At 52.4% G+C, this 25,602-nt stretch overlaps 12 protein-coding genes across 12 annotated transcripts; 8 read left to right on the top strand and 4 right to left on the bottom strand.

The window, feature by feature from the left end:
- Positions 1-18: 18 nt before the first annotated feature.
- On the bottom strand, positions 19-1,052 carry A1O1_02433 (3-oxoacyl-[acyl-carrier protein] reductase; the record flags this gene model as incomplete). Its single annotated transcript, XM_007723344.1, has 2 exons — positions 19-806; positions 896-1,052. 2 exons carry the CDS (start codon positions 1,050-1,052, stop codon positions 19-21), a joined length of 945 nt encoding a protein of 314 aa, XP_007721534.1.
- Positions 1,053-1,974: 922 nt separating this feature from the next.
- A1O1_02434 (uncharacterized protein) lies at positions 1,975-3,507 on the top strand (the record flags this gene model as incomplete). Its single annotated transcript, XM_007723345.1, has 1 exon — positions 1,975-3,507. The coding sequence occupies one exon, from the start codon at positions 1,975-1,977 to the stop codon at positions 3,505-3,507; it is 1,533 nt and encodes a 510-aa protein (XP_007721535.1).
- Positions 3,508-3,968: 461 nt separating this feature from the next.
- On the top strand, positions 3,969-4,937 carry A1O1_02435 (uncharacterized protein; the record flags this gene model as incomplete). The annotated part of the gene is made up of 1 exon (XM_007723346.1): positions 3,969-4,937. The coding sequence occupies one exon, from the start codon at positions 3,969-3,971 to the stop codon at positions 4,935-4,937; it is 969 nt and encodes a 322-aa protein (XP_007721536.1).
- A 2,741-nt stretch (positions 4,938-7,678) lies between these two features.
- On the top strand, positions 7,679-7,966 carry A1O1_02436 (uncharacterized protein; the record flags this gene model as incomplete). The annotated part of the gene is made up of 1 exon (XM_007723347.1): positions 7,679-7,966. One exon carries the CDS (start codon positions 7,679-7,681, stop codon positions 7,964-7,966), a length of 288 nt encoding a protein of 95 aa, XP_007721537.1.
- Positions 7,967-8,107: 141 nt separating this feature from the next.
- A1O1_02437 (uncharacterized protein) lies at positions 8,108-8,535 on the bottom strand (the record flags this gene model as incomplete). The annotated part of the gene is made up of 2 exons (XM_007723348.1): positions 8,108-8,480; positions 8,507-8,535. 2 exons carry the CDS (start codon positions 8,533-8,535, stop codon positions 8,108-8,110), a joined length of 402 nt encoding a protein of 133 aa, XP_007721538.1.
- Positions 8,536-10,148: 1,613 nt separating this feature from the next.
- Positions 10,149-11,933, top strand: A1O1_02438 (uncharacterized protein; the record flags this gene model as incomplete). The annotated part of the gene is made up of 2 exons (XM_007723349.1): positions 10,149-11,596; positions 11,654-11,933. 2 exons carry the CDS (start codon positions 10,149-10,151, stop codon positions 11,931-11,933), a joined length of 1,728 nt encoding a protein of 575 aa, XP_007721539.1.
- Positions 11,934-12,464: 531 nt separating this feature from the next.
- A1O1_02439 (uncharacterized protein) lies at positions 12,465-14,207 on the top strand (the record flags this gene model as incomplete). Its single annotated transcript, XM_007723350.1, has 1 exon — positions 12,465-14,207. The coding sequence occupies one exon, from the start codon at positions 12,465-12,467 to the stop codon at positions 14,205-14,207; it is 1,743 nt and encodes a 580-aa protein (XP_007721540.1).
- A 1,137-nt stretch (positions 14,208-15,344) lies between these two features.
- Positions 15,345-16,412, bottom strand: A1O1_02440 (uncharacterized protein; the record flags this gene model as incomplete). Its single annotated transcript, XM_007723351.1, has 2 exons — positions 15,345-16,100; positions 16,152-16,412. The coding sequence occupies 2 exons, from the start codon at positions 16,410-16,412 to the stop codon at positions 15,345-15,347; spliced, it is 1,017 nt and encodes a 338-aa protein (XP_007721541.1).
- Positions 16,413-19,198: 2,786 nt separating this feature from the next.
- On the top strand, positions 19,199-20,910 carry A1O1_02441 (uncharacterized protein; the record flags this gene model as incomplete). Its single annotated transcript, XM_007723352.1, has 3 exons — positions 19,199-19,739; positions 19,809-20,277; positions 20,418-20,910. The coding sequence occupies 3 exons, from the start codon at positions 19,199-19,201 to the stop codon at positions 20,908-20,910; spliced, it is 1,503 nt and encodes a 500-aa protein (XP_007721542.1).
- An 890-nt stretch (positions 20,911-21,800) lies between these two features.
- A1O1_02442 (uncharacterized protein) lies at positions 21,801-23,066 on the top strand (the record flags this gene model as incomplete). Its single annotated transcript, XM_007723353.1, has 1 exon — positions 21,801-23,066. The coding sequence occupies one exon, from the start codon at positions 21,801-21,803 to the stop codon at positions 23,064-23,066; it is 1,266 nt and encodes a 421-aa protein (XP_007721543.1).
- Positions 23,067-23,115: 49 nt separating this feature from the next.
- Positions 23,116-23,847, bottom strand: A1O1_02443 (uncharacterized protein; the record flags this gene model as incomplete). Its single annotated transcript, XM_007723354.1, has 1 exon — positions 23,116-23,847. The coding sequence occupies one exon, from the start codon at positions 23,845-23,847 to the stop codon at positions 23,116-23,118; it is 732 nt and encodes a 243-aa protein (XP_007721544.1).
- Positions 23,848-24,331: 484 nt separating this feature from the next.
- A1O1_02444 (uncharacterized protein) lies at positions 24,332-25,453 on the top strand (the record flags this gene model as incomplete). The annotated part of the gene is made up of 1 exon (XM_007723355.1): positions 24,332-25,453. One exon carries the CDS (start codon positions 24,332-24,334, stop codon positions 25,451-25,453), a length of 1,122 nt encoding a protein of 373 aa, XP_007721545.1.
- Between the last annotated feature and the right edge of the window lie 149 nt (positions 25,454-25,602).

A 25,602-nucleotide genomic window follows, 5' to 3' on the forward strand; every position in this document is an offset into this window, starting at 1 on the left:
TGAGACAGTTCGTTATCCTCATGCTAGTTTTCCAGGCACGAATGGATGACCGGCACTGAGACCCCCACAAACAGCCCAGGCTTGACCATTGACATAACTAGCCTCATCGCTTCCCAAAAAGAGGGCGACCCTGGCAACTTCGTCAGCGACGGCGCCCCTCTGAAGAGGGTTCAGCTGTCCGATCTTCCTCTCCGTCCCCCGACTGCGAGCCTGATCATACATTGGCTTGGTCATCCCCGTCTCTATGACACCAGGGCAAAGAGCATTGACCCTGATGCCGGTGCCGGCTAGTTGATAAGCCATGGTCTGCGCCAGGGAAACCACGGCAGCCTTACTTGCCGAATAGTCGGTGCCACCGGCGTTCGACCGTAACCCAGCGACAGATGCCGTCCCGATAATGCTGCCCCCAGAATATTGCTTGTCCTCACTGGTCTTTTGCATCGCAAGGGCCGCGTATTTGGCGCACAGGAATACGCCCAGAGTGTTCACGCGCATCGTAGCCATGAACTTCTCGGCTGTGATATGCTCGAACGTGTTGGGCACACCCACCACACCAGCATTGGCAAACATGATATCCAGTCGGCCGTATTTTGCGATTGCCTCGTCTACCACCGCTTTTACCTGTTCTTCGTCCCCAACATCTAGTTTCACGCAATGTACTTTGCTGTCCGGGTATAGCGACACTATTTCTCGCTTGTGCGTCTCGAGATATTGGTCTGCCCAGTCACAGATAAAGACAGCCTTTGCGCCATTCTGGGCGTATTGATGTGCAGCAGCGCGGCCAATACCGAGAGGTGAATTGCAGCCTATCATAGCAGTAGTATCAGTATAATGTTACAATAACTGTCTTCCAAGTGTTCCCCTTCCCAAAGTCTTTTCCGTAATGTAAACGTACCGGTGACAATCACGACTTTCCCCTTTACCCTAGGTCCCGTTGAGGAATCTGCAACATGTCTGATGCGCGGGATATCCTCGAACGTGCCTTCAGAAGGAATGCCCTCTGTCAGTTGCTTCGACAGCGCGGCCAGCCGTCGTTTAGGTGCCGCAGTCATTGTTTTTGCGAGGGTCAATTGACGCCTTTCAAGGAGTACTCCACGCGATGAGGGAAGAGGGCTTTCTTCGCGGCCACTAGATTGAGGGAGGCAGACTTCGTGGGCTTCGAGCTTGTTATGTGGACTTCCACGGTTGCAGACCGCAATCGAATGGGCCGCTTCAAGTTTGAAATTCGTCCTTCAAGAAGATTTGTACTATTCACGGAGACCTGTAGGCTCGGCAACGAAATGAATGAGCAGCAATCGAGTGAACGTCTTTAAATTATCATGCAGTCAGCCGAAGAGATGCGGTGGCTATCTCAAAGGGACTGCGTCAATCGCAGTGTACACATTCAGCAAATAACCGAGGCTCAATCGCGGAGTTGGAGAAAGTCTGGGGAAGAGCGCGGTTGTAAAAGGAAGATGCCAAACAGGCCAAACAAATCAAATAGACCAAACACGTCAGACTATTTCTTGCTGTTACCTTCCCAGCTATTCAACTAGCGAGTGTTGTTGTCCTCTGGCAATGGACCGGCTATCTTCGACTGTATCGATTGCCCATACAGGTTGAAGACGACTCGAAAACACAAAGTCTCGATGGTACCGGCAGGATGACGCGAAGGCAGGGGACTGGCTATCTAGGGCTTGCATATGCCCACCGCTGGGTTTGGTCTGATCATGCGCCAGGCAAGCCATGGACACAAGTAATAAATCACAGTAAACAGCGAGGCTGAAGCAGTGAGACTCCTTCCACCATTGAGGGCGATCACGGTCACGTGACTGAATCGAGATCTGCGATAGTTACATAAGCAATTCTTATCGGAAAAAATATTTTGACCAAAGTGCGGAGATGAACCAATACTCAAACCCTTCCATACCTAACCACCCAGTTTCAGCGCTGACATCCTATCTGACACCCGCATACAAACTGTTGGATATCACAATGTCGAAGAGATCAGCCGAAGATCAACAAGACCCTGAGTCCTTGAAAGCAGGACAGCGGCCGGACGTCGGTGCGAATGGAGAAGCCACACTCGAGTTTGAGGATGAATTCGAAGATGAATACGAGTCCGAAGACGAGATTATGGAGGCTGGGGTAGATGGCAGACCTGATGTGGAAAGAGAAGCTGAGCAGTCACAAGATGCCATGGACGTGGATACGAAGGAACAGACATTTATTCCAGGACGGTCGATACTGCAGCCGGGAATGTCTTTGACTCCCGATCCGTCCACATACGAAATGCTTCATGTCATGTCGACGACATGGCCTTGTTTGTCCTTCGATGTGGTACGCGACAATTTGGGCGACCAACGGAAACGATATCCTCGAACACTGTATGCGGTCGCTGGTACGCAGGCCGAGTCCGCAAGAGCCAAAGAGAATGAGCTGTACATTTTGCGGCTGAGCAGTCTGTCAAAGATGGAGCGTGGAAACGAGACAGATTCCGAAAGCGACAGCGACGACGACAATGATGAGGGCTCCTCGGATCCGGTTCTTGAATCAAGATCAATACCGCTCCCTAGCACAACCAACAGGATACGAGCCTTTCAACCAACATCTGGCTCGTCCGATCCGACGCAAATCCCCCAGACACTGACGGCCACAACACTCGAGAATGGCCAGGTGCTCATCCATGACGTCTCTCCTTACCTCCACGCTCTTTCAACACCTGGCTACGTGATGCCACCCAATGCGTCGAAACCACTCAGCACGTTGCGGATGCACAAGACGGAAGGCTACGCATTGGATTGGGCCCCTGCTTCTCTGCATCCAAACGGCAGACTTCTGTCCGGTGACAATGCCGGACAGATCTTCAGCACGCAGCGGACCGAGGGAGGTGGCTGGGTGACAGACACTAGACCCTTCGTCGGGCATACGGACGCTGTCGAAGAATTGCAATGGTCACCGAACGAGAAGTTCGTTTTCTCCTCTGCAAGCTCCGACGGTACAGTGAAAGTATGGGATGTCCGAAGTAAGAGTCGCAAACCAGCGGTGGATGTGAAGATCAGCAATACAGATGTCAACGTGATGTCTTGGTCCCGGCAGACGTTCCATCTGCTGGCTACTGGTGCAGATGATGGCCAATGGGCAGTATGGGATTTGCGACAATGGAAGCCTCAACAGGGAGCGGCACCGGGATTGCAGGTTAAGCCGAGTCCTGTTGCCGACTTCAACTTCCACAAGAAGCCAATCACTTCGATCGAATGGCATCCTACAGATGACAGTGTGGTGGCTGTCGCTTGTGCAGACAACACTTTGACTCTGTGGGATCTTGCTGTTGAGCTGGATGATGAAGAATATGGCAAGGAAGCAGGCCTGGGACTGGGTGAAGGGGCTGAAAGAGTACCTCCTCAGTTGTTGTTTATTCACCATGTCGAAGATGGGAAGGAACTGCACTGGCACCCGCAGATGCCGGGGACAGTGATGGTCACTGGTGGCAGTGGCCTCAATGTCTTCAAGACAATCAGTGTATAGTCACCACTCCAAACGGTTCTGATTGTCAGTCGGCCTGCTGTGGCGTATGAAGCTATGTCCGTCCACAGTGACTCCGGACCTGTCGGACGCTGCACTTCAACGGATGGTGAACGAATTGCATCACTGAAGTTGCCGAGGACTTTGTTTCTGAGGACTTTCTGTCTCTTTGTACGCGCCTCCATCCAGAGCAGATATCAAGAATGAAACCAAAGGCCTACAGCACGTCCTCAACAGAGAAGACGACTAGCTCACCCAATCCGAGATCAGCTCTTACGCACGACACTTCTTCCATTCTTCTTTTTGATCTTCCCTTCCAGATTTGTTTCATCCTGCTCTTTACTATAGTTGGTCCGTTGTATCTTATTCTTTGGACGATCGATATTCTCCTTGTCATCCTTCTCGACAAAATCTACCAAGGTGCTCGAGTCGCACTGCACCAAACTACATGTTTCGGTGACAGTATGAATCCGGAAGCCCATCCCAGTCAACCATCTCGGCAGGCCCTGTGCACAAATAGGGAGGTAGCGAAGCATCACTCGAGCTCATCATTGACAGGTCTTGATTTCGATTTTGACTTCGCAGAATCACACCTCAACCTCAATTTGGAGACGAGCGATCCAGCCGTGGATAGACCTAGGGGACTCGCACTGAGGGTTTCGAATCGAAAAAAAGTTGATTTCCACGGATGTGACCTCGGCGAACCGAACAAAACTCAACGATGCTCTATATACTCCAAAGAGTGGAGGCGACAAGTCAAAGAGGCCTACGCCCAGGGTCACCGACAAGGAAGGAATGACGCAGTGGCGACAGCCGCAGCGATTCCAAAGCTCAGTGAACAAGATGTCGACGACAAGGCCCCAAATGGAATCTTGGAGGACAATGGTAAGATGGTACATGACAAACTTGAGCCACCACCGCAGAGTCACTCGTCTGGGACAGAATTGTTGCGCAAACAGGACACTTCAGACATTAATATGGTAGGGAATGCAACTAAGGTGCTGACTCCAGTGGAAGAGTTGCCTACGAGACATGATGGAGACAAGCAGAAGAAGAAGAGGTTCGCCAAAGTCCGAGCCCTGTTATCAAAGCGTAAAGCTTTTACAGCGAACGAGATTCCCTCCTCTTCCGTTAAAGTCTCGAGTACTGCTCCCACCTCGGCCGCAACCCGATTGCGTGGCGGAGGTAACGAATTGTCTGGACGTCCCCATGATCATCTATCCTATGATCATCATGAGTATCGACATGGCCGTCGGCACCGTCAGACCAGATCTCTATCGACTTACGATGCAGTGCTCATCTACCCAACCAAGAATTTGGGCGAAGGTATAGGGGATAACAGAAGCAGGCGGCCTCCGCGCGGCTCCAGTCACCGCCTACTCTCTCCAGCCAGAAGTCGAGTTTGTGAGGAGTCTCCCTATGAATCCAAATGAGGAGGTGTCGCGCACGGACACAGCCGAGGATACAGACGCCCAAGTCAGCAAGTACCGCGAGAGATGCCGCCGCCTTACGAGAGAGGCGATGGTGAAGATGCCGTGCCCAAAATGGGAGACGAAGTGCAATCAGGATGTCCGAACAGTAATACTGCTCTAAGTCAGTCAGATCAAAGCAGGGATGCCGCCGGCGAGCCAGACTCAAGTAATGCAACCCAAGCCTCCATGTCGCCGCATCACACGCTTCCCGTCGCATCTGAGCCTACCTACGGTCAGACTCGTCGGAGCTGGTTGAGAAGCAAGCAAGACCTTGCTGCAGGATTGCGGCCAGATGAACACGATTCCAGTCAGACACAGGATACCAGAACCATCACTCGACAGCATGGGCATGACAGCTTGACAGAGCATGTAGCCGGAACGCATCGCGCTGCCTGACGACCGCTCTGTTAGTGGGGACGAGTATATCGCTGGGCAAGAGCCCTCACACCAGGACTGTGAACAAGGAAAACGGAATCTCTGGGTTTTAATACTGCTCGTCATGTCCCAGAACCTAGGTCTTCAGGCAGAGCCTTTGCTGCAGTTTCGGGAGACGAAGGAGCTGAGGATATCCCTGGAAAACCGTGAGCCTCAGCTCAACCACAGCGACACAAACAGAACATTCTGGCCGATGTGTCAGGATGGTCATCTACAAGTCTAGGAAACTAAGATCCCGGTCGCGCTGCGGGTCGAAGGAGCGTAGCTGGCCGTGCACGAGGTGTGCTGAGTTTGCTGGTATTGTATACACGTGTATCTTGTATCTTTGTCAATGTGATCGACCCTGTCCGCAGCAGCAGCAGACTTTCTTGCGGAGGCATTGATCACTCGAGGCGAATGACTAGCTTAGAGCAGTGGTATGCGTCGTTGCTGGACAGGAGAGATGTCAACTCAATCTCACGCAAGCAGCACCCTCATATCCTGGAGAGGAAGATACCCAAATAGGCTTGACCTCCGAGCAGACTCAAGCTGCATGGACAGGGGTTGTCATTGTCCGCAACTGTCAGGGCTGGAGGTCGCATTAATAGTCTTCTATCAGCGTGAAAGGAGGCGTTCTTTGAGCGAAAATTGCGCCACTATAAGACATTGAGAGAGTGACATCTATCAATACGTTCACCTCTTGGTGACCTTTTCTCAGAAGACATGTGAGACGTCCACGAGACAGATACATGAGCGAGAGCGTGTGATCTTCCTTGTACAAAACTCTCAGCTGTACTTGAAACAAGCGAGGCGCGCCAAGACTGGCCCGTGGTCTAAACTGTTTAGGGTATAGCTGCTATTTCTTGAACCAACGTCGTCGAATGATCTGATTGGTCTCCAGACTATCCACCTCATTTCCTCCGGCGCCTCGACAAGCCGCTCAACGCGTTCTATTCCCCCTTCTCCTTCAACAATACCTGACAGTTCGCATCTTGATCATATGCACGTCCATCGACGCAACATCACCCTCGTTGGCCGAGGCACGAGTTTTCATCACAGGGCATAGCCACGGCTCATTTACTGTTTGTGGTGGTGGCCGCCGAATATCCAATATCGGTTCTCCTGGATGTCCCTTAGTCTTGAGCTGTTGTTGTCTTCTGAGATTGCACTTGATGCTTTGCTCTCAAATCGCAAAGCGTTCTTCCTCCGCACAGCCTGGCTCGCTACATCCTAGTGCATTTGCTTAGATACGGCTAGTTGGTTTGCGGGGAAGATGGCTGACAATGGCTGAACTTAGCAGAGAGCGTCAACACTCGTCCTTCAGAGTGGGTGGAGCTGTGAACCTTAAAGGTAGGGAGAAGGGAGGGGACTTCATATGAACCACCAGCCGCCCGCATATATGAACGCTGCTCCCAATGGCCCATGGACGATATGGTCGTAGAATGAGCGGCCATCATCATTGAACTGTTTCCGTTTTTGTTCATTTGCTGTTCCCTCCGAGACGTCCGCTCCTTCAAGATGTATTCTGCTTCCAGCCTTCTCTATTGTGTTTTACTATTCATTCCTTTGATCGATGCTGCTCCAACAGCAATCAGCAGGAGAGGTACTTGATGTTCCCTGTTCATTGGACGACCGGGACTACTAACATCGTCCAGCGGTGTCGCAAGACTTGCTCAACACGTTCTCACTTTACGAACAATACTCGGCGGCAGCTTACTGTCCTATCAACAACATACCTGGCTCCAGCACGACCATCATTTGCACTGCGGGAAACTGTCCGCTCGTACAGGCGGAAGGTGCTCAGTCGATTGCCGAGTTCCAAAAGTACGGCTCATCCCCTTTTTCCCTCTGCCGAACCCATAGAAACTAACATCGGTTAGTGTCGGTGTGACCGATGCGACGGGCTTTGTGGCGCTCGACCACACCAACCAGCAGATTGTGGTGTCGTTCCGGGGGAGCAGATCTGTGGAAAGCTTCCTCGCGGACGCGAATCTCTTTCTGGTCTCTTCGTCTATTTGTTCAGGCTGTACTGTCCACTCCGGGTTCCTTGACTCGTGGACCGACGTTAAGCCTCTTGTGCAAAGTACTATCGACACCGCTCGCTCAAGTTATCCCTCCTACACTATAATTGCAACAGGACACAGCCTAGGGGCTGCAATAGCGACGTTGGCTGCCGCTGACCTACGCAATGCTGGTTATGGTATATCTCTGGTATTTGCCTCCGAAGACCACACTTTTAAACACGCAACTGAGTCTCACATCGTGTATAGTATACATATGGCTCACCAATGGTGGGCAACGTTGCGTTCGCGACGTTCGTCACCGCCCAAGCAGGTGGCAATTTCCGCGTCACACATGCCAATGACCTTGTCCCCAAACTCCCAGGGTATCTCTTGGGTTATGGGCATGTTTCGCCCGAATATTGGATCACATCGCCCACAGGTGCCACAGTGACGGCGAATGACATCCAAGTCAGTAGCGGAGTGGTCGATCTGCAGGGAAACCAGGGCCAATTGGGTGGCACTATCGACGACCATTTGTTTTATTTTAATCAGGTTGCTGCGTGTTTGCTTTAGGTTGGATTGTGAGCAATAACCCCCTTTGAGATGGGAGCGATGTATATATGTAGTAGGCCTGGCTTGGACGTCCTACTGGATATATACTCTGAGATGGAATCAATATATATCACGGTTCCCTTCCATGTCTGTTCCGACAACCTATTTATCAGCAGGATCCAATGGCTTCATGCCTTCCTTTTGCACCTCGGCACTCTTCTGGTCTGCAGACTTATTCGGGTCCTTGGTCCCTGGGGCACCTCCTTCTTCGTCTTGCCCGTTTCCACTACCAACTTGGCCGGTGGGTTCTGCCACACTAGCTGTGTCCTGCACCTCGCCGCCTGTGGCTCGAGAGCTCTTGACACCTTGTTCTTGCGGAGAGTCGGACTGCGGCCCCTCCTTGTTGACGTTGCTTGCGTTCGGTGCGTCGCCTTTGGTTGTGGTGACGGTCCGAGCGAAAAGTGGGGCTGAATACGTAGTGGATAAGAGTGAGCAGATTGCTAGTACTTTTGACCAAGCAGTCTTGTCTTGAGCACTGGCTGCAATTGAGTCAATACGTACCTCGATTGAATGTAGTTGGACGACAGCATGGCCGTGATAGGCCTGTGGCAGGGCGAAGGCGTAGGGTCCTCGTGATTGCGGCAGTCATCTTGAAGTGTGACGAGCTAGAGCTTGCAGGGGACCTCGGTGACACTGTGTAGTTCGAGTGTGATAAAAAGAAAAATAGAAATACTGGTATCAAAGTCGAGATATCAAGATGTACCAACCTTAGAGCTCAACCTCTGTACGTCATTGTTGACATCACGGAGTTGGACGGCCGTTCAGCCTTGCGTCGATATGATATAGCCGGGATGGAAATTCTCAGCCTTGTCTTTTTCCACCACCTCCTTGACCCTTCTCGGTACCATAGTACGCCCCAATGAGACCACGCATCCTCCATAGTCTCTCCTCGATGGCCAATCGCTAGGATATAGTAATCTCCAGAAGATACTCGAACTTGGGGAGGGCTAAAGTCCTGTGCCAGACGGCCCCCAAAAGTGCGGCGGATGGTGTTCCCGGAGCCGGTGGGGCACCCCGCATACAGGTCTTCACGCCCCATGGCTGGCAGAATGATGCTCTGACCGCCCCCAGAGAATGAATGAAGTCCGGTTCCGGCTCTATAAGCTCGAACAGATGGTTTTCTGAGATGACTGTGTAACACTACCGCACATCAAAGGTAGTTTCCGGTCTGGGACATCACAGCGTACAAGCCCTCGAAGAACTTAAGAAAGGTCCGTCAATTGCATCGTCGACCGAACATTGAGTCAGTCTTCGTGGTTTGGTATACCATAATCCGGCATAAAACGTGTCGAGCCCTCTCGTCATGGGTCGTTGCGAGGAAGTAGATGATTTGAGGATGAGCTTGTCATGGTCTTGTGGACATAAGGCTGAGTGCTCAGGGGTATATTGCATGCAAGTCCGGCATACTGATGCCTTACCAGTACCGTGTGCAATCTTTCTCGTATCTGTTGTGGTCGCGCTCGTCTGGGGAGTACAGATGCTTGCTACTTTCCCCGGTGCCTTGGGCGGTCATCTCGACCACAGTATGGTAGGATTGGGAGCAAGAAGATGTGGCTGCCGGTCGCGCTGTGGCCTTCGCCCATGACCAGACCTGTGGAGCTCATTTAGCATGTACAAGTGTGTGTTTCAGTTCAAGCGCGCTTCCACGACTTGCGAATGGATATCAGGCCAATCCATTCGCTGGTTTGAGATTTCTCGACCTCTTGTCAGCTAGGAAAGTCGTCTGAGCACTAGCAGACCAAGAACGGATTGCATGTCTACACAGCCATACGGTGACCGCGCCTCATGGCCCAATCCAAGTCAACTCAAAGTCGATTGCACCGATGTGCCCGAGGTTGTAGAGATACCCAGAGGTGAAATGTGTTCGTCCCTGGTAGTAGGTACATGTACTTACTAGGTCAAGGCGGCTTCCGGAAGTACAGAATATCCGCGCCGGGCAGCACTAGCCCAAAAGGGGAACATTCTGACACGTGATTGCAGCCTCTTACATAATCAGACCTCCTCCAGTCCGCGCATATGAGCATGTCACTTGTTCGATGCGCCCGCCGCACAACTCAACTGCAGTGCCCATCCCGTTCTTGGAAAAGACTCCTGATTGCCCCGTGCTAGCTGCGCAATAGCGACTTCGCAGTCGCCGACGGCAATGAGCAATGCTGGAACGGTAGTACTGCGCCTGGCACGAAAAGGCTTGCAACAAGCCTCAACATGTCGATATTCCCTCAGGGCCGAGTCCAAGGCTGGACCTGGGGTCACTTCTCTCCTCTCTAAGCCATTCTTTGCGCGCCCAACGGTTGTGTCAGTGCCTGGAGCTTCGCAATGCGCCCCCCAGCAACGATGCTTCTCGCAATTGACACGGCGCGGCTTCCGCCAGTCATTTGCAGCTTACAAGCTCAAGCCGTACGAGTCTGACAAGAAGCCAGAGAAAGGCTTGAGATTTCGAAAAGACGATCTCAATAGCCAAGAAGTGATGACTATCTTCGGACCAAAGCCACCACCAGTACAATTCGCCAATAGGCTCCTCCGAGTCCTACACGGGCGTCGCCTTGATGGTACACTAGATCTTCCCCTCCCCGACGATGTGCAGTCCGAGTTGCACAAGTATCCTTACGCCTTCGATGACGGTCTTCACTGGCTGCGGCAGACGTATCCCATCGACGAGGATGCTGCTATTCTCGCTCGCATCGAAAGAGAGGAGCATGCGCTCGAAAGGGACAATCCTGCAGAATTAATGCAGAGGGGGCAAGACCTGAGACTCTACCAGGGGCCACAAAGCGGGCACTACCACGCGCCGCTGAGTGGTAAGGAAGGCGATGTCTTTGGTGTCAGCGAGTTGGACCGGATGCGAGCAGAGAATGAGGCCGCCGCGAAACGGGAAGAGGAGGAGTTACAAGCACAGATTGATAAGCGAATGGCCCAAGTCCAGACAGAACGGTCGCAATCACTCGCACAAAGGCCCGAACAGGGCCTTGAAGCCGCCGACGAATTCAGGCCGCCCAACACGTTTGAGAAATGGGTGCTTCTGGCGCAGAATCGGGCTCAGTCCAAACTGACGCTTGAATCTCCTGAGATCGTCCAAAGGGGTCTCCTACACCGATTGCTCCCATCTTTCCTCCTGGTTTCCATCCTATGCGGTGCAAGCTATCTCTACTCCCAATACTGGGCTCGGCCGAGACAGTCGGACCGCTTCTTCCCGAATATTTCACTTTCATTCGCCACAGTTGGAACCTTGATTGCGTTGAATCTGGCGGTATTTGCGGCTTGGAGGTTTCCGCCGCTGTGGACCTCTCTCAATAAGTACTTCATCATTACGCCGGCTTACCCATACGCCTTCAGCATGCTAGGGAGTCTTTTCAGTCATCAAAAGTTCACCCACCTGCTGGCGAACATGCTCACTCTCATACTATTTGGTGTTCCTCTTCACGAGGAGGTGGGTCGAGGAACCTTTGTGGCCATCTACCTTTGTTCCGGCTTGGTGGGAAGCTTTGCAAGTCTTGCGCGCCATGCTGTTCAGCGGAACTGGTTGACCAGCTCCCTAGGGGCCAGCGGCTGCACCTATGGTGTTGTCGCTGCGTATTTATATCTCCATGCTCAGTATGACATACCTCCGATCCCTCTGAGATTGGCAGAATACTGACAACTGCATCACAGATCCCAATTTTCGATTTTGTTCCTACCACCTGATATGGCAGAAAAGTTTTCGTTTACTGGGGCCACAATCCTAGCAGCCCTCACCGTGTATCATATCATTCGTGCTTTGGGACCAGCGAAAAAAATCGACTATGTTGACCATCTAGGCGGTCTCGCTGTTGGAGTGGTGGCCGCTCGCTGGTGGAAGAACAACAGAGAGAAGGAAAGAGAGGAGCACAAAAAGAACACACCGTGGTGGCAGAGCATCGTGGGATCCACGAACACGGGCTCTGGCAAGTGAGGATTGTATTCTAGAACTGGCTTGGACTCCATATCCCGGGATTGCGTATGAAATGTCACTCCTCCTCCATCAATGCAAGTAGCCGGACCTCTTCTGCTTTCATGCTTGATTGGCCATTTTAGTCTTCGCCAAACTTGGACGAGGCTCGAGCAGTAGAGTATAAGAGCCCTCTTTTCAATACATCATGTTTATTCCTCTCTGTTGCGGTACAACTTCCACATCGGGACGCCATGTGTGGGCGCCGGCGGAATGTCGGCCTCCGCCCCGCCGACGTCAATTCCGCGCTGCGAAAAACCTCGAGAATTAATTCAACAGCATTCACGGTCCGGTGCAAACAACGATAAACGAACAGCTACACCTGAGGCTACTATAACCGTGCGATCGGATAACCTGAGTGATGTCCTGCGACGACTTCCGCCCAACAATGTCTGACATATAGATCCGACGCCAACTTCGCTCTCGAACCTCCGACTTCTGCTCGTCATTCTGTCCCAACCCGACCTCACGTATTCCACCCTACCACCTCTCAGTATGGCTGCGCCGACGGACCCCTCGTCTATATCTGCACCCGAACTCTCTCTTTTACGGGTTCTGCATTCTCCGGCCCCTGGCCCTTCGCGATCATGGCAATCCGTAGCACATCCCGATCCGTCGACACCACTGCTCGCGACAGCCTCCGCGGACAAAACTGTAAACATCTGGAGCTTGCGCGACTTCTCACTCATCTCGACCATTACTGGCGGTCACAAGCGGAGTGTACGAACGGTGGCATGGAAAGATTACGGACAGAGCAAGAGTTCCAAGAAAGCTAAAGACCCCGTGGTACTGGGAACCGGCAGTTTCGACGCCAACGTGGGCATTTGGATCTGGAACGATGATCGACGGTGGGCACGGTTCCGAAATCAAGACGCCGAGACACAGCAGAATCAAGATCAGGAACAAGGCGCACAGCACGCGAACAGTACCTCAAGGGCAGATGATGTTGATGATGACGAGGAAGTCGATATGACGCGCGACCCCGACGAGGATGACCAGGATTGGGATTTCTCTACTCTCCTTACCGGCCCGGATTCGGAGATCAAGTCCATAGAATTCTCTCCGCCGCACTACTCTGCGAGCCTGCTGGCGACCTCCTCACGCGACAAATCGGTTTGGATATGGGAAGAGGTGGAGCCGGAGGAGTGGGAAACCATTGCCGTGCTGAGCGAGCATACCGGCGACGTCAAATGCGTGAGTTGGTGTGCAGGCGCATTAAAAGGCAATGGCCGCCGACTCACGAAGAGGCGCAAGTTGGGGAACGAGGCTGTTGGTGCTCTCCAGGACGGTGATGTCGAGATGGGAAACTCAACCTCCCACAAGAACGGCGATCAAGATACCGCCGAGGACGAGCAGGTGGTGCTTGGGTCGCGCGAGATCCTCGCCAGCGGATCCTACGACGATACGATCCGGCTGTGGCGCGACGTCGAGGAGGAGGGCGACTGGATCTGCGTCGGCGTCATCGACAGCCACAGGGGCACCGTCTGGGACCTGAAGTGGGAAGGATACATCAACTACGCGCAGCTCGATCTCGACTCGTCGCAGCAAACAGGCCAGAACGAGGATGTGGCCGTGGCTGAATTCGAAGCAGACTGGTCTCCGCGCCTTGTGTCGTGCTCCGACGATTTAACCGTCCGCGTGTGGCGGCGGGAACTCAGCGAGGCGGAAAAGGCCAAGAGAGCACAGTCCCGCTTATCGTCCTCTGCTGCTGGCGGTGTGACTACTACAGGATTTTCAGGTACGCGTCTCCCGAGCGTCATTCGTCCGCAGAGCAATATGGAGCGCTGGGTTGAAGATTCCACGCTGCCTCAGGTCCATGTGCGCAGCGTCTATGCTGTTGATTGGTCCCGTCGGACCGGGCTGGTGGTCAGCTGTGGCGGAGATGGTACGATCGCTGTATATAAGGAGGTCGTGGACACAGATTCGCATATGGACGGACAACAGCAGCAGCAGCAGCAGCAGCAGCAAAATGTGGACGATGTGGCTATGAATGGCACCGCTGGAAACGGAACGGCAACAGGAGTTCCGGACGGCGAGCAGCCGTATAAGTTGCACAAGATGAAATGGACACTCGTGGCACGGATGGAGGGCGCGCATGACGAGTTTGAGATCAATCACGTCTGCTGGGCGACGAGACGTGATAATGGCCGTCGCTTCGATGGCGAAGAGGTCATTGTCTCGACGGGCGATGAGGGAGATGTCAGGGTGTGGACGTTGCCTGATGACCTTGTGGCTTAGATCAATCTACAGAGTATGGGTGTGACTGAAGGTTCAAGACGCGGAATGAGTTCATTTGGCAGGATACAGACTCGGCATTTGGTCCGGTTTTTGAGTTGAGGTCAAGCGGATCTCTCATATGTCTGACATATCATTGCTCTAGAGCTCGTTATCAACCCTCGACACTCAGCCTTCCCAGGATAAGGTTGGCTGCCTATGGGGGTTCTCGGTCCTCACGATGCCAATTTCAGGCTAGAGATATATAGTCAGAAGTGTTCGAATAGAAGACTGATGCACTGAATGATACTATCAGCCCTAGCGAGGTATATCAATTCAATCAGAAACATTTTGAGACTCTTTCCTTGCCCACTCTAACTCAATTCAACTAGTAGATGCTATTCTGCATACGTTGATTATCTTCCTGGATGGCGGATTGGGCCAGGATCGAGACAGTCACCAGCCCATGCATATCTTGCCAGAAACGAGGGGTTGAGATGTTAGACGTCGGCTTCTCCCAACGAAGTCTCATCACAATGGACCCCATAAACAAGTGTTCAGCAATCCATATATCAAATCAATCCCCAAGTCCGGTCGATGTTCGTCTGGTGCCCTCCCTCACTTCACCGTCAGGTCACATGGCAAACGCGTCACCGCGCGTCTCCGAATGGTGCGTTGATATATTGCAATATCGGAGTTTCCTCCAACAATTTCAGGACGTCGGACGCCGCCTGGAGCGGTGGTGGTGTATACCGCCACCGGGCTATCAGCCGGGTCTAGGTTGTGTGGGGATCAGCTTAACATCATCCTCCTTCCTTTCTCCAGTTTCTCGCAGGTCTTCGGACCACATGCGACGTTGGAAGAGAGGGTGTGGTGATTTCCACGAAATGAAAAACCGCGTGGGTTCGAATCCAGGAGTTCGGTTTCTCTTGCGAGAGTTTTTGCCACTTTGGTTTTTTGGCCTTGTCTGCGGCCAAGGGCCATTTTTGTGCGAGGCCTGTGTTGGTGCTGGTGTTGGGAGTGCAGCCTCGGGGACGACAGCGCTCTTGGCGAGATGTCGACGCAGTGCAAGTTACCGGTGATCCGTAGCCATTGTTCCAGTGAATTGTCCTGGAGGCTTCCTTTTTGGATAAGTTGAGATATGTTCAGGCTCATCACTTTTCAACCTCCACCCAAATATGCTTCTTTGCGCAACTGCTTTGCCGCTTTGCGGGCTTGGTTCATGCTTCCGCCGTACAAGTTAAGCTGTTCGCTTCGTTGGAGAAGCGCATCATCTGTTACCTCATCCAGCACGAATCGACCCATCTGTCCACTCCGCCATCGCTGGATGAATTGCAGCGCTGAGGATTCGAAATCTGGAAGACCTCCTTTCTTCAACCGGCCTTGTTTCCTTGCGAGACCTTCTAGCACGACGTAAATGTCATTGGTCGGTTCGGAGTACATCTCGTACAGCGTCGCGTCGCGCAAGTTCAGATGGAAGAGCAGATAGTCTGCGATCGTGGTCGGAGGGATGATTGTGTCCTTAACGCTCCCGCACAAAGCGAGTTTGAGCATACTCTCGGCGTCGGGGACGTATGGGACGAAAACACCAGGTGTATCGAGAACATAAACTCCCTCCTTGCCGTTTTCTCCTTCGAGGATCTTGACGCTGGTCCCGATCTTCCGTGTCACGCCTGGCTGGTCTCCTGTTCTCGCAGCCTTCCGTTTCCCCAGGCTGACGTTCCGCAGAGCGTTGAGAAGAGACGACTTGCCGACGTTGGGCATACCGACGACCATGAGACGAGTACCGAAAAGGGAAGTCGACTCGTTCGAGTGCGCCCTCGCAAAGTCGAGGACCTTGTTGATGGTAGATCGAGATTTCACATCGGTGAAGAACGAGGTCGACGGGGCATCCCATTTCCGGACAATAGCTTCTCTCTATGCACCGCATCAGAATCATTCCCTGAGATTGCCTTCTTCAGCACATACCTGTTTGTCTTCAGCCGACGAATTACTTCCCAGGTCTTGTTTCGTATAGACAATCAATCTTGGACGTTCACCAAGGTTGGCTTCGAATAAGGGGTTGCGGGACACAATCGGTGTACGATAATCGCGGCATTCGATGACCATGTCAATCTGCGCTACAATGGACTTCATCTTGGCCAGTCCAGCGGCATGGTGTCCTAGGTAATAGGATCGCGGGATCGAGGACAGGTGCGGGTAGACCGGTCGAGGCACGAACGTCCCCATGTTGACGTGGGCAATGGGGGAAGATGGCAGAGTGAATGTCTAACAGCCATTCTACTCAGACTCAACCCTCTTGCGTGCCGGAATCTTCACACGTCCTCAAAAGAACACACGCAGGCCGTGGAAGTGATTGTCCATGTTCTATTGGCACCTGTTGGAGCGCAGTTGAAGTCTGCAGAAAATTTACGGCGGAGCAGATGGTGGGATGCGCCATGTGCAGACCGAAGACGCGAAGTCTGAATGGCAACAATACTCTGTGTACTGCGACCACAAGTCCTCCCAGCATACAACAACCTTCGCTTGGGCTATTGCCATTGTTCTGCACGTGCCTGGTACTCCTATATTGAAAGCAACTGCAGCTATTGTGTCTCCGTTTCGGGAGAGCTGCTATTGCTTTCGTCACAGAGCTTATGTGCCCTGATCCCTCTCCCATCTGTACTGCTCGCTAGCAGACGAAGCTGACAGCCAAGGACCGGGAACAGAAGACCATTTCAAGCAAAGGCTCTCGTGTACGAAAGATATAGGTGCAGAGCACTGTGCACAACTGGGATCAAGGTGTTTGGTGGTACTCCCACGAGAACGGCCTTGAACCTAGTCCAACAACTGTCTTGTTTAAGATGGGCATTGAACTCTCAATATGTGCCTGGGGAACGGTGGCTGACCTCTATTTCTCACACCGCCATCCAAGCAGTCAATCCTCCGCTCCTCGGCCTCCAGCGACAATCCTCCGACTGTAGCAACTTCCGTTACCATGACAGTTACACCGTGGCTCGAGTCCTGGTTCCCGTGACGCTCTTTCTCGTTACACTGACAACTGGTGCTAGAGCATTTCCGCCTTCACTGTCATCGTTACCGGGTTCGACGCAAATGTTCACAGGAGCAGCACAAGAACAGAAAACAACGTGTCGTATGTGAAACGGAGTTTGAAGGAAGCAGGGAAAGCTAGGAGCACATCTGACAAGGCTACCTATGGAAAGGACTGACTCACTAGCTCCATACCAGAGCGGCTATCGGGCCAGGCGAGGATGAGGTTGATTGCAGCCAAAGCCGAAACGCTGATCCGGAGAGCTGGGGAGGGAACAGGGGCATTGCCACAACATGCAATGTGAATCATGTGGCTTTCCTCCATCTATTCCTCCCACAGCATTGGGCGGCATACCGCGAAATAATATCTCCGGGCGTACAGGTAGTTGCCCACATCGGATGATCAACCTTCCATGACCTATCCGGCGAGGCGTCAAAGAAGATCTGATCAACTAATTCGAGGCAGATCGGCAAGCACCCGAGAGGAAGCAGGGCCACGTGCGGATGAGTCGAGGCCATTGGACGAGCGCAACCGACAACTGTGAAACGGAATGTCATACGCTGCAAACCGGTTGCTTCGAGAATGGATGTGACCGTCACGAACCCGGACAAGTTCACGAGGAAAGGGTTGCACAGGAAGCGAATTGGTTTATAGCCTGTTGGCTGGTATCAAAGGGTTGCACATCACCTCAACGCCTGTCCGCATGCACATTTCCCTGCATTTGTGTTCGAGACATGTTTGCTCTGCCACATTTTGATGGCCCAAGCAGAGGATACAGAAGCACAGAAGAAGGCAAGAGAGGAGGACAAAAGGAGACACGACCTGGAGAAAGACAACAGAGCGGCAAACAACAAGAGCGAGCTGTGCAGGCTGGAAAGATTTGCCCGAAAGAGCAAGAATGACGGATGGAGTCGGCGTAGTGGCTCTGCGTCCAATCAGAGGCCACCCGGTGGATTCTTATCGTTATCGCTCTATTACCTATGCGCTAAACCATATTGGGCAAGGCTGTCCGCGCAGCCAACCGCTATGCATCGCCTCCGAGTCCGGGCCGCGTCTCAATCGACAGGCAACCGACAGCGCCCTCCATACATCTCTCCCCTACCTCTCCATACGCCGTCTATCGCTGCTCCATCTACTCTGTACCCATCATTTCAAGTCGACTGACATCGACCACTCATCGGCCTTGGATACTGGTTACATTCTTCCTCCCCCGCTGCCAATTGTTCTCGCCGTTACTTTGTTCGTCCATCTGCCTTCTGCCAGCCTGGATGCGTCAAGCCTAATGCCAAAGCCGGCGGCCGATTTCCCGGCATGAACGACTGCGATCACCCTTCGAGGACGTCGGTTTTGACTGGGCCACCTCGTCCCCTTGTCCCCTCTTCTCTGGTCCAAGGGTCTGAGCCGTAGGCCTGAGGCGAGGTATCTGATTTCCCTGCTGGTCAACCAGCTGTGGGGTTCAGTAGATACTCTCTACGGGACATGGGTCCTTGCTTCTACACCTTTTTGAGCTCGCATCTCCCCTTCATCAACCCGCTTTGATCTCTTCCTTGCCCTCAGTAGTTGCCACGTCGTGGATCTCTCTTATATCTATCCATTCATCGCTCTGATTTGTTACCACTACTCTGCAGTCATACAACAACTCTCGTGTCCGAAGCGTTATGTGCCCTGGTGGTATGATTTGACGTCTTGTCATTGTGTTGCTTGTATTTTGCCTATTTCTGGACATCTCAAGAACCACGCCATACTTATACCGTCTACTGGGCACGATTTTGTCTTTTACTGTCCTCTAAACACTAGCAACCTCGACAACACATATTCCTCTGGCCAATCTTCTCAGTGACCTGACGGTGGTTCATTGTGAGCAAGACCAATTTCAAAACTCATCGCTATTATCGATTCGGAGGGCCTAAACTATCGTGGTACCCTCTTGGCTTTGACTCCAGCAAGTACAACACTCGACAGCTGTGCGTCAATCATCGCCGTTATGGATGAGAGGACGTGGCTCTACGTGGGCCTTGCCCTCTGCATAGGGGTCATCAGCTACTTGAGCCTCAGTCAACGGCAAAAACAAGTCGTGTTCGAGCGATTAAGGCTACGAGGCCGCAGGGCTTCCAGCGCGACGACACCACCGCGGTCGCTCTCGCCAGACAAGAAAGATCCCGCAAACTCTCCGCCTAAAACTACAGAATATGTCAATAGCTTCCCGCCCCTGATTCGCGATACCCTTGAGGAAGTTGCCAAGGCACTACCCAAGGATCAACGCAAGGCTATGGGTGATCTCAAATTCGACGAAAAGAACTGGATGAAGTCCGTTATGGGATTCGAAGAGGACTATCGGAAATGCGATCCTGACAAATACGTCTTCACCGGTGTCAAGGTCCAAGAAGTCCGCGCTCTCGGCGACTTCCCGGACTACTCCACGATCAGTGGAGTGCCACTGCCCAAGCCTTACCTCGAGCACGACATCACCAAGGCCCGTCCACGACCATACCGACCATTCCGCTGGGTCTATCACCAAACGATGTGTAAGTCCAGATTGGTCCCACGCTGCTCGGTTGTCTAGAGACAAACTAACGTTTCGTTTCACATCACAGCTCTGACCAAGTTGGAGCCCGATTGGTGGCTCGAACTAGAAAACACTTACGTCGAGCGTATTGCGGAGCGCAAACGGCTCTATGCAGAGCACGGCGAGTCGATCCTGGGATGGCTTCCAGGCTCCGAACTGGCGTGCAAAGAATTGATGGAGATGACGCTCCAATTCCTGTGCGCTCGATACCCGCAATACTTTGTTCTGCATTCCGACAAAAAGACCTTCGAGAACAAGATCCTGGGCACCAAACAAGACGTCACGGCCAAGCACCCTTTGCTCGTCATGCTGGACAACATCCCTGAAGATTTCGGCATCATGCTCCGTAACCCGGAGACAGGGTACTACCATTTGCGGGCCGGTATGGTTTGTTCGGCCATCGGATGGAACGTTGGCACCAAAATCGGCATGCAACTGCATGAAATCCACGCCCCGATTCCGGATTACAAAGAGAAGATGCAGTTCAGTATGGATCGGTACGTTAACCCCAAACCCCTCAAAATTTCCTGTTTGTTCACAGCAGTGTCTATGATATGGTACCGGCCTGCTGCTTGCTCTCTTTCGATGTCTACTCTTCTGCTTTTATTGTTGAATGCTGACATTGAGACTTCCACAGCTTCTTCACCAAAATGCCCGCTCAAAAACCGATCCAGCGCGGCTCCTGGGGTCTAGAAGTCGACAAGCCCCTCTACATGCCACCCGGCGACCCGCACGAAAAGTACCGCGACTTCCAATCGCCCGACCTCGACCGCTCACGCATCCATCTCCGAGTCGACTGGCAAACGCTACGCCGACTTCCGCTGTCCGGCGCGATAGTGTTCAACTTCAAGGCGCTGTTCACGCCTTTATCTGAGTTCCGCGACGAGCCGTACATTCCCAGCCTCCTGCTCAAAGTGCTGCGTGACGGGAAGGAGAATCTCATGAAATACAAGAACACGTGGCATGTCGAGCACGTGGCCATCCCGGCCTTGGAGGAGTATGAGAAGGAGCAGATCGAGAAGGGGATCGTCGAGAAGGATTGGCAGCCCCGTACGCTGGACGAATCTCCTTACTTCCCCGGCTGGCGTGAGAAATGGGTCAAGCAACAGGGCTATGAGCCTGCACAGTGAAGATGAAAATAATTATTTTAGATTGGGTTCTCGTGCTACGACCAAGGTCGGACGGAGAGATGAGATCCAAGCATGTTCTTTTGGTGGGAAGGAAAGCATTTCCATGGCATCTCTCGAGAAGGAAAGCAAGTTACTAGGTTAGGATACTCCTGCATGATATCGGATCAGACTTCCACAGCATTTTCAAGGGAAGGAAACCCATCCAATTCGATTTATTCAGATTTAAGAAATGCTTCCGGACAAATAGGGCAGGGTATAGAGTTTCTTCCTTCTCATCGTCATCTTGTGGAACGTATCTTGTGTACCTCTTGGGTATGATGTATATACGATTGGTTTGGCTGATTTATCGATATCAGTGTCAATGTCGATATCAACATCGTTATCAACAATCTACCAGTCGCGGGGCACCAACCGATTGCGATACACCTCGTAATGGCTGGCTAGATAGTCTCGCTCTCCACACACACACTGTAGGACGTCAGAGGCTTGGAATGTTCCTTTCGTTGAACCTGAATTGTTGGAATTCCTACATGTCCAGCATGTGATAATGCCGAACTAGTACCAACTTTGGGAGATTCGACACATCATATCCAAGCACATCGATAGCCCTATAATATTCGGTTGGGATAGTTGACAGATAAGGCATAAGACTTCCCTTGTCAATTCCACGTCCATCGATTGTTCTCTTCTTGCATCTGTAACTGAGTGCCAGATCCCAAGTGTGCATATGTTCTGATTCACAGAACTAAAGTCAGCTCCAGAGAAAGACGGTCTTTCTGGATTTCCAACAAGAAATTGCGACCTATCTACGCAGTAAAGGTCACAGCCATCGAAGAGCGGGATTGAATTGACGTGATCCCAGGTCACTTGCTTCCGAGATCAAGATCAAGATGGCTCATTCGGCCCAGAACGATGGCGGTCTGCTAGAAACACCTGCCGACTTCGACGTCGATGTCAATGATATCGTCCATTTCGAACTCGAAAGCGGAACCTCAGCCGGGTTGAAGAGTAGCGCAGGCGCAGGCTCAGAAGCAGGCTCAGAAGCAGGCTCAGAAGCAGAAGCAGAAGCAGAAGCAGGTGCAGGCTTGGTACTTGTAGCGAAGGCATGTGATGCGCTGGTCAGAATGGGCTACGAGGATTCCGATGTGTGCAAAGTGGGATATCTCGTCGCGCGGAATCTGATGACTGCTTCGTCTTCGCAGCTACCAGAGGAAGATGAATCTGACACGGAACTGGATGAGGACAAGAGTGGCAGTGAACCAGATGAAGTGACCAGCCAAGTTGGTTTGCTGCTCCAGGGCCTACTGGACAAAAACATCCCGCGGAGCCGCACCGTGCACATGAATTCCAACGAGCCTGTCGTGCTTATCAACCAGTCGGGCCATTTCTATCGGCCCATCTTCAATCGTGTCGTTGACGAGACAGTTATGCAGCTTCAGCATAAGTGGAACATCTGGCCAGTGCGCGTTTATGCCGGGCCATATTTCAAGGCGGCCCAGGATGAATTCTCCATTACCCTCCTGAATGTGGTCAATACGGATATTGGAGGTCCGGGTATGGTGCAGTTGCTTGATGCCCCATGTGATGCACCGGAGTGGCGCTCCTCCACGAGGAGGGAGGCATGGAGAGAGAGGGATTTGTTGTATCGTGAAGAGATGGATGTGCCGTGGAGCGAGGATGGAAGCATCCGAGATGATCTCTCGGAGCAGGCATCGGACAGTGAGGGAGATGCTTCGCTGGACTCGCGACGACCGAGCCTAGAAGAATCGTACGCACAGAAGTCGACATCTCCGGCTCAAGATGACGAACTGGGTGCTGGTGGTGGTGATGTTGATACGTCTTCAAATCTGGACGATGTGCCGCCTAAAGACACTACGGAGCAATCTGCCGATGACCCAGATGTGACCGTACCGGAGAGGGAAGAAATCCCTTCTTCTTACCAATACGATCTCCCGCAGAGGCAAGTCGAGCATCCAACTTGGGATCGTCGCGATGACAGTGTCACGTTGCTCGATCTGATCAAGGCTCAAGCATCGAAGCTGGCACCGTCTGCCAAGCCTGACGATGCTTCGGCTGGACAGCAGGACTCTCCTGGTGACGATGAGAGCCATGTACAAGGCGAGCCTTCCGCTGGGGATGATTATGTGGTCGTTTGACAGTAAAAAGTTGATGACGATGGGGGGACTGCGATTGCCAATATTGCGCTCACCCATCAATAGACCCGCTTTCGCTTCTGCTGCGACTCCGGCTTCGGCTCGCAGGTCGAGGGCTGCCACCATTTTCACTTGCTGTACCATTGCGATCCATCACTTCCGCAACCTCGTCCTCCTCTTCCATTGCATCTAATTCGGCTTGGAGTGGGCTGACCCGCTCCTCAAGCTGATCGAGATCCTCCAGCAATTGCCTGCCTGGCAGTTTCCACAAGCTTGTTCCGCACACACGCTCCTTGGTCAAAAGGTTGTCCACAAACTCGTCCACATGTATCAACTCGTATGTTTCTCTCCGTCGCAGTCTCAATTTCCTGTAGTCCTCAAGCAACGGTTCGAGGGTTTTGTAGATGTCGGCCGGGTCAAAGGTCAACCTCACGTAGAAGGCTGCCAGAGCTCGGAGGTATTTCCACTCTTCTCCTCCATTCTTTAGGTACTCCAGAATGATCTCTTTGTCAGGCACCAATGTCAATAGTTTGAAAGCCAGGCAGATGAATGGTGTCGGTTTCATTGCGACCCCGTATGTACCGCCAATGTAGGTGAGTTCCACCGCTCTGTCGCAGAGGGTGGCCGCGTTGAGACCGAAACACTGTTCCTTCCAGTACAGAGAATCGGTGATCCGATCTCGCATAGGAGTTTCGAAGAGTAAGGCAGGGTTTTGCCCTCGAATCAGTGGCCCCGAGTAGCCGCGATTGTCGAGCGTGTTGGACGCATCAGCGCGGTGAGTCATTGTCGCCGCTTTCGAGCAAAGCTCTGCAACAACTCAACACGACTCGAACGCTTCTGGTCTTCGTTGACGGCTTCAGGCTCGAAGTCTCCGGCTTCTGTGGTTCTTCGCGTCTGCGAACGACTGTCTGCACGAAGTTCTACCTAACCAAAGTTCAATTTTGCCGCAACGTCATAACGCCAAGCCCAGCAGTTGCCCGGAGCAACCCAAGTGGTAAACAAGAGGACAGGAGTTGTACTGTGGTGGCTGTACAACCCTTCAAGACGCCGCAGTCGTCAACGCTCTCAATCGGACGTTGTCCTCCTGCATACACAAGATCCCGTTCCTTGCACTTCCAGAAAGGCACGAACTCTAATATACTCCGAGTCTTACCCTCGCCACAAGTGTCAATCCGGCCAGGCCCCTGCCGGCAGCTGTATACACGACCACCTTTCGACCCGTGCATAAACCACCACGACGCGGACCACCCATCGAACCTTGCACCGTCATGGTGCTTCTCACTTCCTCAGCCGTGTCAGTTGCAATATCCAGCAGCGTGGTCTGCTTGTTCACATTCCTGCTCTTCTTATCTGGCTATGTCCTGCAGCAACAGACTGTCAGAGCGTTGCAAGAAGCATTACGACAACCAAGAGAACCACGACCGGTGCCTACACTACCACCACAATTTCAGCACTTGACCAATGAAACTACTTCCGTGACCGTTGAAGGTCGGTCAGATGGGGTAGGCTCTATGACAATACCGATAGAAGGGACGGACAATACAAGAGATGATCTGAACTCCATACAGATCCCGGTTATCGCTGAGGATGCCAGTCAGATCCCTCTTGCTGGAAGAGAAGACATACCACCTGTCCCTCCACAGTCTGATCATAGTCTCGACAGGGACAGACAACCACAGCGTCTCGCCTATATATTTGCACTTCTCAAGCCTTCAGACTTGTGCGCCGTTCTTCTTTTCGCCAAACAACAACGCTCCTCTTCCCAGCTAGCAAGCGAACCTTCAATCGTTCTCCTCTATCCATCCACCTGGGAGACAGCGTCATCATCTCTTCAATCATCAGCCTTGAGTTATATGCGAGATGTGCAAGATCTATACGACCTCGTCTACCATCCGGTCCAGATCCGCAGGGATTGGGATGTGAAGGCTCAGCTCCTGGGTGAGCTTCAGTGGAAACACTGGGATTACGACCGAGCCCTGTATCTACGAACACCGGGGCTGTTACTTGACAGCAAAATGTTAGACAGTTCTTTGGAGACACCTGGCGCAAGAGGCCTGTGGACTCCACTCGGCCCGTCTTCCGGAGACAACCCCGACCTCCTGCTCATAACGCCAAAGGGTTTGCGGAGTCCAAGAAAAGAGATGACAAGGCTGGTGACGGCTGCAGCCGTGGACCAACCCGTGAGCAACGATGACGATCTCAAAATCGAGATTTCCTCCAGGGACGCAGCATATGTGTTGTTGGATGAAGAGGATCTGGGGCGTCCCGGACTTGACAACAAATGGTATCTCGATCTGCTACTCCGGTTTGACCAAGGAAGGCGATCGGTTTGTGATGGTAGTGGACTGCTGGACTGGCCACCAAAAGCTGATCTGAGGAGGAGTCGGTAAAAGAAAAATGCTCGTTAGCGATATATGATAGACTGAAACTGTATATACCATGTGTTCCGAATCGCTGTTCGATGTAGTATTTTTTGTCCTACACTACTGACTTCTGCTGTTATAATCTTCAGCGGACCGAACGTCAATTGTGTCATAAG

Source organism: Capronia coronata (assembly GCF_000585585.1).
Source record: "Capronia coronata CBS 617.96 chromosome Unknown acBCG-supercont1.2, whole genome shotgun sequence".
In the NCBI taxonomy this organism is placed as follows: domain Eukaryota; kingdom Fungi; phylum Ascomycota; class Eurotiomycetes; order Chaetothyriales; family Herpotrichiellaceae; genus Capronia; species Capronia coronata.